Source organism: Ciona robusta, chromosome 14 (genome assembly GCF_009617815.1).
Source record: "Ciona robusta chromosome 14, ASM961781v2".
Taxonomy (NCBI): Eukaryota; Metazoa; Chordata; class Ascidiacea; order Phlebobranchia; family Cionidae; genus Ciona; species Ciona robusta.
In genome coordinates, this window is record NC_143248.1 from 5,618,235 (window position 1) to 5,635,584 (window position 17,350).

A 17,350-nucleotide genomic window follows, 5' to 3' on the forward strand; every position below is an offset into this window, starting at 1 on the left:
GTTTACTAATCAGACAAAATAAAAGTAAATAAAATATGAGTGGGGATTTTTAGAAGATTTTTTTTTAATAAGTGGTGCAAGAATTCTGTATGAAATCAAAAAATAAAGATGCACAAGAAGGAAAAGCTTTAGATGATGTGTCATACAGATTAACTTATATAAACACCTGTTGAAAGTAGTGCAACCAATTCAAGGTTATTATGGTGATAAATACAGTACAAGGTGCTGGTATCAAATAAAAAACTACGCAAGTAGAACAAGTTTAAATGCAGAAGCATCAGTCTAAACAACTTTATGAAAAAAAACAAAAGACAGTTGAGAGTTGTGGCAACTACTGAAGTCACCTTGTATTACATTCTATCCATATTTTCTAAACGTCGATCTTTTAAATGACTTTCAATTATTCTGGCGTAAAGGTCTCTTTTGGTTAGCTTGTACGCCATAGTGAGTAAGTTAGTAGCCAACTTGTTGAAGTATCTGGGAATGAATCAGGAATTCATTTTATTAATTAATATAGGATTATATGCAAAAGAAAACGATAATGTTAAAAATGCTCTTACCCATATAGAATAGAATCTACATAAATTTATCGGGTAATTGGCCAACTGTGGCCTAAATCCCAGGTCCTATAGCATGCCTTTCTCTAGGACCTCACCCACATAGAATACAATGTTGGGATAATGGGCCAACTCGGACCCAAATCCAAGGCATTATACCGATTGCTAGGTACGCTAAGAATGTATCGTATTTAAAAAGCAAGTGAAATTCACGCTACACTACCTTGATCCGTTACAAAACACATCCACCCCAAGTTCCAATCCCATACCATAGTCGCATTCATCATTAGCGAACTGTATAAACGTCACCATCTCCTGTATCGGATCAAACCTCAACATTCTTTCTTCATCATCTTTGGCTTCCGTTATCTTCTTCAATAACTTGACCAAGTCAGCTGGAATATATGAGTATGTTTGAAAGTCAATATATCACTGTAAATGGTTCATGGTTGTAATCTATTTTAGTGAGGTCATACATGGAAGGCATGCCAAAGGACCTGGGATTTAGACCAGAGTTGGCCTATTACCCCAACATTGTATATGCACATTCTATTCTATATGGGTGAGGCCCTACAGTGAGGCATGCCATGGGACCTAGGATTTAAGCCAGAGTTGGTCCATTAGCACAGCATTGTGTTCTATATAGGAGAGGTCCTACAGAAAGGCATGCTACAGGTCACGTTCTATAGCATAGAATGGGAGGGGATCTGCGATTTGGGCCATGTTCCATTACCACAACATTATATTAAGGGCACATGCGAAATTAAGATTTAGACTAACGTTGGCCCATTAAACATAAGCATATTGAACGGAACCAACTCACGGTTACTGTGAGGCAAAGGCCGGTATCCAACTTTATCTTCACCAGATATTGGAACCACAATGCCAACTTTTTGTAACGTCTTAGCAACAACCTTCTTCTCGCGTTGTCTCACTTTGTCACTCCTTGGGATGAGAGAAAAATCTTCCTGAATAAATATAAGGAACATTATATTTATATAGCAGTGTGTGTAGGTATTATGTATGGTTTATATTCGTCTATCTATTTTATATTTCTTTATGAATATATGTAACTTAGTTATCCTTGCATGACAGGAGTTTTCCACGGACACACACAAAACACAAACACTGTGCTATAATGACATTTTAAAAAGCTCTCATTCACTACTGAAAGTGTCATATTCTTATTTTGATATTTTCCCACTGTAACCGGAGAAAATGGGTTCAAAGCTCGATGCTGCTACCACTGTTTGACCAAATTATCAGCCGTATATTTCTAGTTTTTAATTAACAAAAAAAACTCTCACTTGTTGCGTTAGTTGTTTCAGTTTAGTTTGAATCGATTTTGCAACTTTAGTTTCGTCTTTGTTGGCTTTCTTGAGGTAACTTTCTATTTGTGAGCTGAAACATAAGTTGGTTTTGTAGTGGGTGGGCACTTATGTATACCAGAGTAGGTTGAGTACCTAATTTTTTCATTTAACTATGAAAAAATTATTACGTAAAGGTAAGGTGTCATAGGGCTGGTGGCAAAACCAGGTAGGTAATGTATCCTATATAGCTAGGTATCTTATACCACAGTTTGTTTTCTTACACTCCTGTTAAAGACCCTCAATGTCCCAATATCCAACAACATGGACACATTTTACTACTACGTTGGTATAATAGAATAAGCTTTAAACAAAGAGGAAATTATATACTATGCCTGTTAATAGGAGAATGTTCCACTCACTTCACTGCTGCAAATAAATTATCTCCTAGAACCGAATAAACTCCATCTTTCCCTGAGTTCGCAACGACCACATTTTCCTCGTCCTGTGGGTCATCTTTAAAATATCCGATGTGGAAACCTTTGTTTACAACTGAAGTTACAACAGTAAGTAACTCAGGAGTATCATAGTAATGTCTCCACTTCATATGGTAGAATTCTGGCGGTTTGGAATCATCTTGCTTGTGTTGGTGGTGAAGGTAGTAGAAAGGTCCGACCAGTTTCAAACCGATGCAAAGTAAACTGTCTGTAATATTTAAAATTAAGATCTGCTCACCAACATAATCATAAGCTATAACTTTAACTCCTTATTTAACCATAGGTTTATGCCTCGGTATAGAACCTCACCCACATAGAATAGAACTCTGGTTTAAATCTCAGGTACCTTGGCGTGCCTCACTGTAGGACCTCACCCATATAGAATAGAATACAATGTTGGGCCGTTGGGGTAATAAATCAACCCTAGCTTCAACCAGCAAGCATATTTAATGTGAATAGAATAAACAGCTGGCAATTTGAACAAAGCATATAAAACAGCACGTACCAACCAAAAAATTAACACGATACAATATAGTAATGTTACGTCATACATACTTAAGGGGTTTTCCGGTTTTAACTCCACGCAGAATTTCCAAAACGCGAAAAAATCTCTCGAAAACGAAATTCCGTACAACTTTTCGATTCGCTCTTTTTCGCTTCCCGTATCTTGTTCTACGTTCTTCTGTTTCTTTGAAATCGTGGTCTTCGCTTCAATTTCGTCACTTTTTCGCTTCCTTGGCATACTTTCACGACTTTTATTGAATATTTTAACAACAAAACAACTTAAATTATTTGCAAAATTCGCGCCATATTTTTCCAATGGGAAATACCCTACGCTGAGTCAAATCGATAGACACATTCTATTTATAGCTTAAAAATAACTGTTTTGGTTACCAACATTTTTTTATTGCATCAATATTTTATTTGCAGTTCACAAGACATTGTCACGTGTAATGCAGCATACTAAACAGTCAGTAAAAGTTTACACGGAAAGAAATTTTCAAACTTGCATTTTATTTGCAAATAACAACATAATATTAACATTTCAATATTTTGTGCAGTCCGCGGATGTGTATTGAGTGCATATGCTGTCGTTTGTGTTCTCCTCGTACCCTTTTGTATTGTTAAGCCCGCTACCAGTGATCAAGTTATGTAGATTGCAATAGTTTGTTCCGTGATCCAGCACAGCGTACCACGTATTTGACCTTGAGTAACCTTTCATTACACACCACGTAGAATCGTCGGCGAAACGTAATTTTTGCGACGTGCGAAATGTAAAAGTCAAACTATCCACATAATTCTTAACTGGGGTCGTATGGGTTGCAGTAACTTTTAAATCATCGTTCCTAATCAATTTATAAAGGCATTTTTCTCCGCTATGTGTACATTTGCCTGACCATGTCTTGATTTGGTTGACTAGCTTGGTTCGGACATCATCGCAGACTGTTGACGGAAACTCCCATTGAATGGAACAAGAAGCATGGAGTGGAATCGCCGATACTTTGTAGGTAACTGACACCAGAACCAGTAACACGAATACGCAATGCATTATAAAGCTACAGCTATTAACGCTGTAAAAAGTATGTATAGTTACGAGATGAAAAACTATTTTAATGTACACGGTTGCAGAACGAGGAATCCCCGTCTCGACGTTGCATCGGTAAACATTGTTTACAACTATGAGGTTTATTACGTCACAGGCACATGACAATAACGTTCTTTGCGCTTGAGTAGTTTTTATTTGACGGGGAGGAAATAAGACAAATGAAATATCAACAATCAGTGGTTGGTGCAATGACCGTTGTTTGGGTCTTGCACAAGAACAAATACGCTCACAATGGTAGCAGCATCAGGACTTGATATTATTACCCCCTGGTTTAGACATTGGTTTAATAACAGTATTTTACTGACTCTATGCTGCGAAACCATTATCCTTCAGTTATGACGTATACATTTCCCGACCGACCCACAGCTCTAAGTAAGAATATTATACAAACAATAAATTATAGGCTACTCAAAAAAACAAAGCAGTTTTAACAATTTCTACAACACTTGGTTTCATACCAAACACTTCTAATTGACCTGGTGTGCTTAGAATAGCTGATAGAATGGACTTGGAGGGTTGTGGTAGTGCATATATGTTCAATACTGAATCAATTGCATCTGGTAGATCCAGACCACGTAGGTCCACCAGTGTTGCCAATGCTCTATCTAGCTCAAGCACTGATGATGCACTTGTCGGTATTTGTGCAGCACTGGTAATTGAAGGAGGCAATGTGACATTGTATTTGGCCAGCATTGAAAGCAATTGACTCCATACATCAAACTCTAATGATGTAGTGTCCATGGTCCAGTTGGAGTTATTGTACACAGCTCTATAGTTTGACTTCTTAATAGTAATACCAACTGGGAACCTTTTGAAAGCAAAAGTTGAAACATTCAATGCAGGATCTGTAATTGCTTCTAAAAACTTTGCAACCAAGTAAGCTTCATTCACTGCAACATCAGGCATGACTTTTGATGATAAATAAACGTTATACGACACCATTAATGGCCCACCCATAGTAGAACTCCCAATCTTTGCAGCTCTATTCAAATAAACTTTTCTTGGCATTGGTGAGGTCACTTTCATGACATCATAGGGAAATCCACCGAATACACCATCATGTTCAAATGCTCCAAGCACGGAGGAAATTTTAAAACTTTCCGTTAGGTTAGTTCCATCAAGATTATGAAGATTCCAAATCAGATTCATTCTTTCATTACATTCCCATTTCATATTCATCTCCCCATACTTCATGTCTTTGCATTGTGGTGTTTTTGGTAATAGAATAACAACAACATATTCGGCAGTTATGTTCGAATTGACCATGTTTTCAGGATATCTTCTTTCAAGCAATGTTGCCTCTCTTATCTCAGTAACACTCACACTTACAATATCATCCCCACCATCATAGTCACCTCTCATGTACATGTAAGTGCCATTTCCAATGTTATAACTCCCATTTCTGTCTTCTTTCTTCTCAGATCTTCCAACACTGTTGTTCACTCCCTTGATTCCTAACCTTGGCATGAAAGTTCTTCCAAGTTCTGATTCCACTTTAGTTCTTAACTTTATCATATCAACTTCACTTATAGATCCAAGGCTCACATTCCCAGATAAGAAAACTTTCCCTTTGAAAACCAAAGCCCTTGAACTGTTAAACAAGTTTGAATCATTCAGATCCAAAGTAATATCTGCCTCTGGTACAATTTTTTCCACTTCTATATCTTTAACCATTGGAATTTTAAACGAGTATGTTTTAAAAAGATCCCGTTTCAATTTACCAGCTAGCTCTTTGAAAGCTGGTGAATCTTCCTTAAGAATATTCCCTCCAAGCTTATTATATCTTTGAGATAATGCAGTGTTTAACTGTATGTAGGAAGAGAACTTGATTTTAAACACATCTTCTTCTTTATCATATGAGTCCTCCTTAGGGAGCAACATCCTCACATCTACCCATCCAATCCTCTTCAACTTGAATGGAAAACCTCCAAAAGTGAAACCATCTCGGGATAGATTCCTCATAGACATTGAAGCAAAGAAGGAACTTAGTAACATGCCTGTACTCACAATCTTATGACCTTGACCTTCTATATCCACAACATACTGAGCTGTTATGAGTTCACTTCCATTCATAAATCCAAACACAGTAGCCGTCATATTAAAGCCGGTGTTTTGACCAAAATAAGTTGAAAGTTCGTCCCCAATAAACTGCGCCATGTCAGTAAAGTCAGAAGAGCTTGTGTTCAATGATTTGTTGTTGAATTTGAATGTTGAATTAAGTTCGATCATCCCATAGAAATAAGAGGTCTCTGGAAATACAATGTCAAAGGTAATGTAAACTTTCTGTTGTGTATTATAAGGGAATAGAGAAGTAAGTAAATATACAGACTAGAGTTGACACATTTGCATTACCCCATTGTTACTACATACACAGTGAGAAATGTAAGTTTGTATTAGTTTAGGCAACAAAGAGAAATTACCACCAAATGACAGGTGTTAAAATGGGTATAAATAAACAACGCAAGAGGTTAAAAGAACTGTGGGTTTTTTAACCCTACTGTTGGTGAGCCTAGCTATTTTACAAGATGCATACCAAAATAAAATAATACTGAAATTAATTAAGTTTAAATCAGGGTCACATAATTAACTTGTGTTCAAATTTTCTTGGTTTCAATTACCTGTCATATTACTTGTACAATTGGCCTCACTTCCCACCTCACCACATAAGCATTTGAATCCTCCCATTGTGTTCATACATGTAGCATTGGGAGGACATGTGTTATTATCACATTCGTTTATATCCTCACAAGTATAACCATCACCCTTGTATCCATCCATGCATTCACAATCATAACCACCCTGGTGAAATAAAAGTTTTAGTTTAAAGTTGATGGAAAATGGTTGGAACTTAATTATTCTTCAATAACTTTGTTTTAGATTCTGGTTACAAGTTACCACAAATGTAATTTTGGTGTTTTAAGCCACAATAATATTACACACCATGTAGTAAAATATAAAAGCATGTACTGTTATATAAAAGCCCATACTGTGTATGTGTGTATATGTGTTCTGTTATTTCTGCTGTGTATGTGTGTATATGTTTTTTTGTTAATTAAAAAAATGATTTTCCTAATAAAGCCTTGTTAAATGGCAGACAAAACGTCATAAATACACTACGTTTTTTTCATACCAAATAAGCAGTAGAAAGAATATTTGTATGCATATAGACTGTATCATTTGTATTAAAAACTGCCCTAAAATTCCTTTTTATACAAAGGCTTACCTCCTCATTCTCACATTCAGCAAACGCATGGCAAGCATGTGTGTCAGTTTCGCATTCATTTTCATCATAGCAGAAACTGCCATTCCCAACATAGCCATACTTGCACTGACAGCCATACATTGAGCTGTTGTAGACTTCCTCAAAGCAGATATGTAGATCACCACAACTCTTGGCATCCTGGGCTTCCATTGTAAAGTTGAGCACAGCACCTTTAGTTGAATGACACCCCATCCAACCTTCTTCATAAAAATCGTCATTTCTTTCAGCGATTTCAATAGAAATGTTCCATAAATCCGAATCCACTTTCAACCCAACAAATGGAGTTATCATAACAGCTTTATTGAAAACAGAACTAATATTCCCAGCATTCCAACCCACCAAACCAACACCTGCAAGTTTAACCTTATGCTCCACCACTAAACTCATGTTATAACTCAACTTTGTCATATTCATCGTTAGTATTTCATCTTGTGTTGGTCTCCGTACCTCACCAACCATTGCAGACACTTTACGCACAACAGTATAAGGCTGATCAACTTTTACAGTTGGATAATCATCAGTAAACAGCTCCTCATAAACTTTCTTTACATTTGCAACGAAGGTTTGAACCAAAACTTTGTACCCAAGCTCCCCAAGGTTAAATTCTTCAACTGTATTGGCAGAAGGTAATATATACACTAACACATGAGCTTTATACTCAAACTTTTCATACATTTCTTCTGGTTCTTCATTTTCTTCTGACATTTCATAGGAACCAACCATTCTAATATAAACAGGGGTGTCTATATACCCAACATTTAATGACTGATTAGTAGCGACATATTCTTGTAAACTCCGGGACAGTTTTCCTTCGTCAATCGATTCCAAATATTTCTCCGGTCCCAGTATTTCCACAGTATGTTCCGCAACTAGTAGTGGCGTTCTAAGGTCAATGACATCATCATCAGATGGTCCCGGGATCATTATACTCTCAACTGGAGGTGGAAGTGACAATGGTTTAAACACTGGGACACCATCAAACATATTATCATCTTTACCAAGGTACCATGTAACAAAACTTAGCACCAAGACAGATGGATTGAACTTCTTCATTTGTAATGCGCTATTGTTAAGTTTTGAGCAACCAGTGTCATTACCAACATTGTAACTATAATTCATATTTGTTGCATTAAGTTCACAGTTGGTCTCCAAGCTTGGGACATCCACTAGAACTATATGATGCACTGTTAATGTTGAGTTGACACCCATGGATTGATTCTTTAGTTCAATACTTAACACATGAACAAACACATCAAGCATATCTTCCTCATCTTCTTTTGGGCCTTTTTCTTCTGATCTCTTTTTATCTTCTTCCCTTTTTCTCGAATTATCCCCTTCTTTGTTTTGGTTCTCTTTTTCAGCTTTTTTCTTTTCATATTCATCATCATCATCTTTTTCAACCTCCTTTTTATCTTTTCTCTTCGTGCCTTCTTCCCCACTTTTTCCTGCTTCTCTCAAACGCTTCAATGCAAACATATAACCTTCTCTCAATCTTCCTTGTACTGAGATAACTAAGGATTTATATTCAATGGGCGTCAGTGAAACAAACCCCACATTTGGCTTCAACTCCACCATACCTTCATACACAAACCTTGAACTTCCATTTCGACTCATATTGACTTCGACTTCATTTAAATCCACCATATGTTGGTTCAATGATGTCACACTGTGCACTGTGACATCATCAACATAAGGGAATCTGTATGAGTACCCATTATACAAGTCTCTTTCCAGCTTTGAATATAATTCCATAGCAGCAGATTCTGTTATGTTCAATGTATCATTGTACCTTTTACTATACCACCTCGTAACATTGGGATTTATGATTGTATATGACTTGAATCTTTTTCTCATATTCTCCACTTTAGAATCCCCCATTACACCAGGTATGATTTCCAGACTTTTGTTCTTATTAAGCAAAGCCCTCACATCATCAGCTGCTATGATTTCAAGTTCCAAAAATCCCTGAGAAACGAAGTCAGTCCTTCCATCATTTATCGCAGCGTTCATAGAAGCATTGAACTGGTCTACTGTAATGTTGGTTTCCCCAATGATAGATATAACATGGTCCACTATAACACTCCCATTCATAAATCCAACCACAGCAACTTTGGTCACAATGCCCTGTATGACATCATATAGCTCAGCAAGTTTTATCTCAAGACTTAAAGCAAGGTCTTGGAATTCTGGGCTGTCTGGATTGGCCAGGCTTTGTGTGAATGTGAATGCAGGATTCAGTAATACGGTGCCTCTCATTAATAGTTGAGCTGCAAATATAATACGCTGTCATATATAGTTGCATGTTATAACCAGCGGTGTAAAAAGTGCCTATTTTCGATGCCGCCGGCATCGGCCGGATTTTTGTAAAACTGCCGGCAAAAAAACGGCCGGCGTGGGAATCCGGAATTTATTTACTTCGCCGGCTGCGTAACATTTTGTTTCGTGTTAACGTATGCGTAAGTTACCTGTTCGTGCAGTTCTGACGTAACAAACAGCTTTATATTATCATAAATCCGGCATTTATGCGGAGACAATGGCAATTGTGACGTAACATTACTAGCTATGTCGTAATGCACTTGCGGTATTTGATTGCGCCATAATAGGGATTGTGACTAATGTTATATGTAACAAGACGAACAAATATTTCAACTCGTGTTGCGGAATATAAAACACGGACAATCTTAAAGCACTATTAAATTCCCGGTAATTATTATTACAAAGAAAATTCGTTGCAGGTAGAAACGTGTGAGTTTTAAACTGTAGTTGGTAATCGCCGATTAGTTTTATAGTTTTATTAAAGTAGCAATCCTAGTAGAGTATTCCTTGCTTAAACTAGCGTCTGTTATTAATTTCAATGTTGACCGGACAAAGTTTGTCGCGCGTAGTATAAATGACACTATGCCGTATTTATTAGAAAAGCTCAGTAGCAAAACTTTAATTTTACGGCTAAATGTTTAGTCCTGTGACACTTACCTTGTGTTACACGTGAAAATCGTCGCGGAAAACAGACTTTGATCGGGAAAAGACGAAACATGATTGACACATTTTTAATTAAATTTCTACGCTACGAAGGACCGCGGGAGAAACAGTAAGGCCAAAAGCCTCGTTATATCCAAAAGCCTCGTACATGGTGAAAGCGGCGCACGAACGCGGGGCTAGATAGAGATGCAAAATTTGACGTCATAACACACGCGCCGGGAAAACTGCCGGAAAAATATAAATGCAAACCGGTATCGGCCGGATTTTTATTTTTTACATGCCTGGTTATAACATGGGTGTCTTCTTATACACCAGACACACATGGTGTATTCATACACCTCATGCCCACTGTCAAGTTATAACATGGGTGTCTTCTTATACGCCAGACACACATGGTGTAATCATACACTTTATCTTTCATACAAGGGTCTATTGCCATATTACTTCAACTAATGCCAACTAATCACCCAATATCATAATAAACACTTTCCTACCTTGACATTCACCCCCAACTTCCACATAACCCTCAACACAAGGACACGAATAATTTCCAACCAAGTTCCTGCACCGAGTGTTAGGTTGGCAGATATCCATCATTACTTCACATTCGTTTATATCCTCACAAGTATAACCATCACCCTTGTATCCATCCATGCATTCACAATCATAACCACCCTGGTGGGTAAAAACTTAGGTAATTTAAAGGCAATAAATAAATGTAACTTATTTATTCTTGCATGGCGGCCAACAATAGTCATTATAACACAGGCGTTCTGTTTCATACAACTCTTGTCGGCTTACACGTATGTAACTTGTTTGTCCTCGCATGGCGGGGCAATGACAGTCGTTATAACACGGGTGTTTCATACACCTTGTGCCCGCTTACAAGTTACCATGTATGTAACTTCGATACTCTATATTTATGGGCTGTACCAATTGTACTAAAACTGACCAAACCATCATTCTTTTATACATAATCTTTAAATCTTACCTCTTCATTCTCACATTCAGCGTATGCATGGCAAGCATGCATGTTGTTGTTGCATTCATCATCATCAACGCACCAAGTTCCATTACCAATGTAGCCATCTTCACATTTGCATGTATATACCATCTCTATGATGTCATAAACACATTCTGCATCATCATGACATAACACAGCTGAATTATTCCATTGTTCACCAAATAAAGGATCACACATGGTGCTTTCTGATTGGTTGTTAGTACATGAGGAACCATCCATATTATAACCATAAGGACACCAACAAATAAAAGAACCGACTGTGTTGATACAACTTGTGTTTCCACTGCAATTATGTAAACCCTCCTGTAAAAAAAACAAAAAGAAACTTCAAACTTACATAAAGATTAAGGATCCGGTGCTACAAAAACAAAACAAAAATCTAGTCCAACCAATTGTATAAAAAGATATATATTTTGCCCAAATGGCATCCTCAGTCTCTTATTTAAATAGAACGCACAAAGATTGTAAACAGTGTTAAACTATTACTTTAAAATAAAGCGATGGATTTAAACACCGTTACAGAAGTTCAATAAAATTTTAACTTAACCCAGCATGTTTCGGTGGTTGCGCAAGAATTTTAACCTTAGAAATACAAGCCAACTGTTAGACAAATCTTTGGTCTGCTGCTGTATCTTACCTAAAGACCTTACTAAGGCCTCACCCATAGTCACACAAAATTCAAACAGGTAAACAGTCTATTTATAATTTGGGACCTCACTCATATATAATAGAAAAAATAACACTCCACCCCACCCTTACCCATAGACATATAGAAATAGAAGCAAGCAATCCACTAACCTCGCATTCTTCCAGATCTACACAATCCTCCCCCACTTTATAGAAGCCAACCCCGCACCCACATAGGTAGCTACCATATGTATTGTTGCATGTGGCATACTCTTCACACACACTAGTGTTGGTGCATTCATCAATATCTTCACATCCATTTAACCCATTGCTTTCAAAACCCATCCCACAGTCGCACATGAACGACCCCATTGTGTTCACACAATCAGCATTGTTCGGACATAAAGTTCCATTGGTGACATCACACTCATCAATATCAATGCATGGTGATGTCATAGTATCTTGTATAAATCCCAATGGACACACACAAGCATATGAACCAGGTACATTGACGCACTCACTTGGATCTTCACATTTGTTTAAACCTACCAATAAAAACATCATTAACTAACTTGCCTGGTATTTGAACCCATACCCTTGATGCTCTACACATATACTAGGGTGGGGGAAGATGAGACACTTTGGCACATACTATCTAAATATCCTGATTGTGTTTTAAACAATTAACAACGGTCTATAAAAGTTGTGAGGATACGGTTTTATAATTATTTGAGTTTTCTTTGTTTACTACAAAATGTAACAATAAAAAATAATTAAAAGGTGTCCCATCTTCCCCAACCCTACTATACATTGCAAATAAAATATAAAGGTATTTCATTTAGAACTGATTAATCTATTGTATTTGTAAGCATTTCGTAATGGACCAACTGTGATCTAAATCCCAGGTTCTATGTCTTGTCTTGCCCATAAAGAATTAGTCCTCTAATGTGGCAAGTCAAAAGACCTGGAATGTAAGCTAAACACATTTTTGGTTATACCATTAAGCTAAGTGTACTTTTGGTTTTACCAATAGTTTTTCTGTGTCTAGTATGAAACGTGTACCATTTATGTTGTGATAGTGAATTACCAATTAGTGGACACAGTCCAGAAGTTTAGATAAATTAGTTGCTCACCTTGCATGCAATCATTGATGTCCTCGCATAGATATTCCCCTGCATCTAAAACCAGATCGTAACCAGAAGGGCATAGGCACGAGTACCGTCCTGGCTGGTTCAAACATGTAGATAACCCACCACAAGTGTGATTGTTGTCGGTGCATTCGTTTATATCATCACAAACCCCATTGTTTAAGATGTAACCAGTATCACACCCGCAGTTGTAACTGCCTGTAGATGAAATATAAGGAGATGTCAAAATAAAACATGGTTGACAATTTAGACATTGATATCATTATAAATGAATGAGTGAGTGTAACTTGTTTATCATCGCATGGCGGGGCAACAACGCTTGCTATAACACGGGTGTTCTGTTTTATACACCTCGTACCCGCTTATGAGTTACTAAGTATGTTACTTTGTGGGTGATTACTTTTCATGTATGTAACCTCTTTCATATAAGCCAAGTACCTTGTGTGTTAATACATGAAGTACAGTTGGGCTGTGGGTTTGAGCATTCATCAATGTCCACACATGATGTTACACCATCTCCTTCATAGCCAGCGAAACATTGACATTCTGTACCTTTGCATGTGGCCAAGGGGTGGCAACTATCAACACAGGTGGCAGATTCTGTAGAAAACATATATTTATATCAATAACTTCTCAACCTTTCACGATTTAGGCCCTTTTCAGAGTGATCTCTATTGGGTTGTAGCAGTCAGGTGTTTGGATAATGGGCCAACTCTGAGCAAAAGCCAGATTTCATAGCATGCCATGGTGTGGGATCTCACTCATATAGAATAAACACCTGATAAGAAGCTCTTAAAGATGAAACTGCAACTTACCTGTAATATTAGGTGGGGCATCCATAAACATCTTATAATTGAACACACGAAGGTTTTTCCGAGCCATAGCAGATGAGAAACTATTCCTTAAGCTCGATGTTGTTATATTGGTGTTGGTTGGAGATACAACAGTTATATTGTAACTGATGGCCAAGTTGTTGTCAATGTTTGTGACTGTAAATAAATATGAATACACAACAGTGTGGTTATGTAGTGATAAGAGCAAACAAATGTTCTTCCATTAATTAACAGTCGAGTTTGTGAAGCTATTACAGTGTGTGGATAAACAGACATGACTTTTGGTTGGTTTGGTCATTTATATACTTGTGGGTGGGAACTTGAGTGACTTATCCACGGTTGCCACTCCCATGCCCACAGTTTAGTTGCTGAAGCTATTGCAGTGTGTGGATAAACAGACATGACTTTTGGTTGGTTTGGTCATTTATATACTTGTGGGTGGGAACTTGAGTGACTTATCCATGGTTGCCACTCCCATGCCCACAGTCAGATTACTGGAGCTCTTGCAATGTGTGGATATGAAAATAGATTTGCTACAAGCAGTCACCTGTAACTGTTTGAACATTAGGCACATTGTAACGCAGCCCAAGCAAGATTTGATATTCAATCCTCCCCCACCATAATTGTGATGTCATCAGTGATTGAATAGATGTGAAAATAGAATTAATCCAAAGTTGGGAAAGATATGAAACACCGGTGAATGTTGTGACATCTGTGTAGTGTGCCGTTAAACAGAATATGTTTAAGTTATAGCGTTAGTGTCTCCCTATACACCAGACACACACGGTGTATTCATACACCTCATGCTCACTGTCAAAATATAACATAGGTGTCTTCCTATACACCAGAAACACATGGTGTATTCATACACCTCATGCTCACTGTCAAAATATAACATAGGTGTCTTCCTATACACCAGAAACACATGGTGTATTCATACACCTCATGCTCACTGTCAAAATATAACATAGGTGTCTTCCTATACACCAGAAACACATGGTGTATTCATACACCTCATGCTCACTGTCAAAATATAACATAGGTGTCTTCCTATACACCAGACACACATGGTGTATTCATACACCTCATGCTCACTGTCAAAATATAACATAGGTGTCTTCCTATACACCAGAAACACATGGTGTATTTATACACTTCATGCTCACTGTCGAGTTATAACATGGGTGTCTTCTTATACACCAGACACACGGTGTATTCATACACCTCATGCTCACTGTCGAGTCATAACATAGGTGTCTTCCTATACACCAGAGACACATGGTGTACATATATGTTGTAAAAGTGTATGTTACATTATTTAAACGTTAATTTGTTAATTACCTTTACCGTTCACATTGAAATAATCTGAAGGGTAAAAACACCAATAATAGTTCGTCTGTGACGTGTCGTAGCAGCAACCACGTGACTCGCATCCGATTTGTGATTGGTTGGGAGATCCGCAGCGTTCTCTGCGTGTATATTCGACCTTGCGGCATTGGGGAGAACCTGGAAATTATGCAATGTAAGTTATTTATAACGACTTTAAAACGTTTTGAAAAGTTATGTTGATATAGTACGTTGGGAGGAGATGGGAAACATTTTTATCCTATTTTCTTGATCCATTTCGTAGTAATCAAAGGCCATCAATTCCCACGAATCCCGTAGACCGTTGTTAATGGTTTAAAACATGATATTTGGATAATATGTGCTAAAGGTGTCCCATGTTCTCCCACCCTACTATATAATTTACTCACCATGTTGCATTAGATTCGCATCGAGTGGACTTAGTTTAGGTATTTGTTCTTCAATTGGGGTATCTGTAGTATACAGGTACACATGAATTTATAAACAAAAAACAGGGCTGCTACTAAATGCAAAACGTGACAGCCGTTAGTACGCGCCAAAACATATAAACGAAAAAAAAAATAAAACTTGGCCACTATTTTCGAATATCGAGGTAAAAAATCCACAAACAATTACCCACAAAGTTAGATACGTGGCAATTTATCACCTACGTGGTGATTTAATGCACACATAGTAACTCATAAGCGGGCACGGGACGAAAAATATAGTAGGGTGGGGAAGATGGGACATCTTTTTATTCTATTTTCTCGTCGCATTCGGTAGTAAACAAAGAACATTCAAAGAATTATAAAAACCGTATTCTCACGACTCCCATAGACCGTTGTTAATTGTTAAAACACGATCAGGGTATTAAGATATTCCGTGCTAAAGGTGTCCCGTCTTCCCCGATCCTACTATAGTAAGTACATTCCGTTACCTTGCTTATAGAAACACCACGGGGTTCCTCTTTGGTTGCTTCGTTCATAACAGCAACCAATAGCGACGCATGTTGGACCGCGGATGCCTCTCCAGCCACAGTCAACTTTCGCTGATGGTAACAAAGTACACGAGCCTGTTAATTACGTCAAGGATGAAATAAAAATTATAAGTAGGGTGGGGGGTGGTGGGACATCTCTAGCACATAATATCCAAATATCCTGATCATGTTTTAAACAATTAACAACGGTCTATGGGAGTTGCGGGGATATAGTTTTATAATTCTTTGAATGTTCTTTGTTTACTACCAAATGGTACGAGAAAATTGAATGGAAAAAGTGTCCCATCTTCCCGTCCCTATACTGTATTTCGAATAGTTGACTGGTGATGATAATTGTAAAAGGAAAATATGTGGTAGGTTGGGTTAAGATGTGACATGTTTCATTCTCTTTTGGTGGTAAACAAAGAATATTTACAAACTATACTACCGTATCCTCACGGCTCTAAAAGAGCGTTGGTAATTATTCGAATCACGTTCGTGAAATATGAGATTTATCGTACTGTATTTCATTTTTAGCATATACCTGTATTCTGTGCAATATTAAACTGAATGCAAAGTGTTAAAAACACGCATAGTTTCGTAATGGCGATCATTACGATACAGCAGCAACAGCGCTAACCGGGATTAACCGCGATCTCCAAATTAACTGCAATAAAAGATAAAGCGGATTAAACGTATTGAAACATTACCTAAATTTATATCCAAATGGGCTACACATATATTTTATACTAAAATATAAAACAACTGAATATATTTTTGTTATTTTTGAACTTAATTAAGTTTAACTTAATTAAAATAAATGGCTCGTTTGTCCGCTAGGTGTAGCGACCACGCTTATTTTCTTCCAACTAAATGTAAATATGTTTTAACTCTAAGCGTGTTATAACAACTGTTGTTTGGTCGCTAAATCCTGTCTTTTCTTAAAATAACATTCTACGATACAACAAAAAATGGTTAAAAATGTATAGAAAGCCATCATAGATAAAAAGTCCAATTGTTAAACCTAAATTACAGAACACTAAACCAACTAAACGTTTGTACAACGTTCGTGTCCACAAACTCTGCAAATATCTTTACGTACATTCTGTTTCCAATATGCTTCTAACTGGCCACGTATACGCGACGTATAGATAGCTCGGGACGTTACCTTGGCATTAGGGTTTCATATA

General features: G+C 37.3%; 3 protein-coding genes across 6 annotated transcripts; all 3 read right to left on the minus strand.

Moving 5' to 3' along the window:
* Positions 1-46: 46 nt before the first annotated feature.
* LOC149725369 (histone PARylation factor 1-like) lies at positions 47-3,171 on the minus strand. The gene is made up of 6 exons (XM_089892436.1): positions 2,917-3,171; positions 2,287-2,569; positions 1,865-1,958; positions 1,381-1,525; positions 781-952; positions 47-477 (listed from the first exon to the last, which is right to left on the minus strand). Exons 1-6 carry the CDS (start codon positions 3,101-3,103, stop codon positions 351-353), a joined length of 1,008 nt encoding a protein of 335 aa, XP_089748562.1. The 5' UTR covers positions 3,104-3,171; the 3' UTR covers positions 47-350.
* A 183-nt stretch (positions 3,172-3,354) lies between these two features.
* On the minus strand, positions 3,355-4,064 carry LOC149725370 (uncharacterized). The gene has a single exon (XM_089892444.1). It carries the CDS (start codon positions 3,908-3,910, stop codon positions 3,407-3,409), a length of 504 nt encoding a protein of 167 aa, XP_089748570.1. The 5' UTR covers positions 3,911-4,064; the 3' UTR covers positions 3,355-3,406.
* A 13-nt stretch (positions 4,065-4,077) lies between these two features.
* LOC149725371 (uncharacterized) lies at positions 4,078-17,283 on the minus strand. Of its 4 annotated transcripts, none has more exons than XM_089892414.1 (15): positions 17,263-17,283; positions 16,705-16,827; positions 16,122-16,256; positions 15,595-15,657; positions 15,188-15,346; positions 14,388-14,552; positions 13,823-13,996; positions 13,446-13,607; positions 12,993-13,205; positions 12,031-12,404; positions 11,200-11,535; positions 10,703-10,883; positions 7,191-9,496; positions 6,586-6,766; positions 4,078-6,216 (listed from the first exon to the last, which is right to left on the minus strand). In XM_089892414.1, exons 2-15 carry the CDS (start codon positions 16,772-16,774, stop codon positions 4,376-4,378), a joined length of 6,360 nt encoding a protein of 2,119 aa, XP_089748540.1. In that variant the 5' UTR covers positions 16,775-16,827; positions 17,263-17,283; the 3' UTR covers positions 4,078-4,375. The 4 variants fall into 4 exon arrangements, with proteins under 4 accessions (XP_089748540.1, XP_089748539.1, XP_089748541.1 ...); XM_089892413.1 differs by having other exon boundaries at positions 15,182-15,346; XM_089892415.1 differs by lacking the exon at positions 15,595-15,657 and having other exon boundaries at positions 15,182-15,346.
* Positions 17,284-17,350: the final 67 nt, after the last annotated feature.

What these genes read in the sequence shown, in the direction of transcription:
- LOC149725369 (XM_089892436.1), bottom strand. Translation starts at nt 3,103, where the DNA reads ATGCCAAGGAAGCGAAAAAGTGACGAAATTGAAGCGAAGACCACGATT. An exon ending in GCCTTTGCCTCACAGTAACC is followed by an intron (nt 953 to 1,380) that starts GTGAGTTGGTTC and finishes CATATATTCCAG; the next exon opens with CTGACTTGGTCAAGTTATTG. An exon ending in GTGTTTTGTAACGGATCAAG is followed by an intron (nt 478 to 780) that starts GTAGTGTAGCGT and finishes ATTCATTCCCAG; the next exon opens with ATACTTCAACAAGTTGGCTA.
- LOC149725370 (XM_089892444.1), bottom strand. Translation starts at nt 3,910, where the DNA reads ATGCATTGCGTATTCGTGTTACTGGTTCTGGTGTCAGTTACCTACAAA.
- LOC149725371 (XM_089892413.1), bottom strand. Translation starts at nt 16,774, where the DNA reads ATGATCGCCATTACGAAACTATGCGTGTTTTTAACACTTTGCATTCAG. An exon ending in TTCATGTATTAACACACAAG is followed by an intron (nt 13,206 to 13,445) that starts GTACTTGGCTTA and finishes TTTCATCTACAG; the next exon opens with GCAGTTACAACTGCGGGTGT. An exon ending in CATCAATGATTGCATGCAAG is followed by an intron (nt 12,405 to 12,992) that starts GTGAGCAACTAA and finishes TTTTATTGGTAG; the next exon opens with GTTTAAACAAATGTGAAGAT.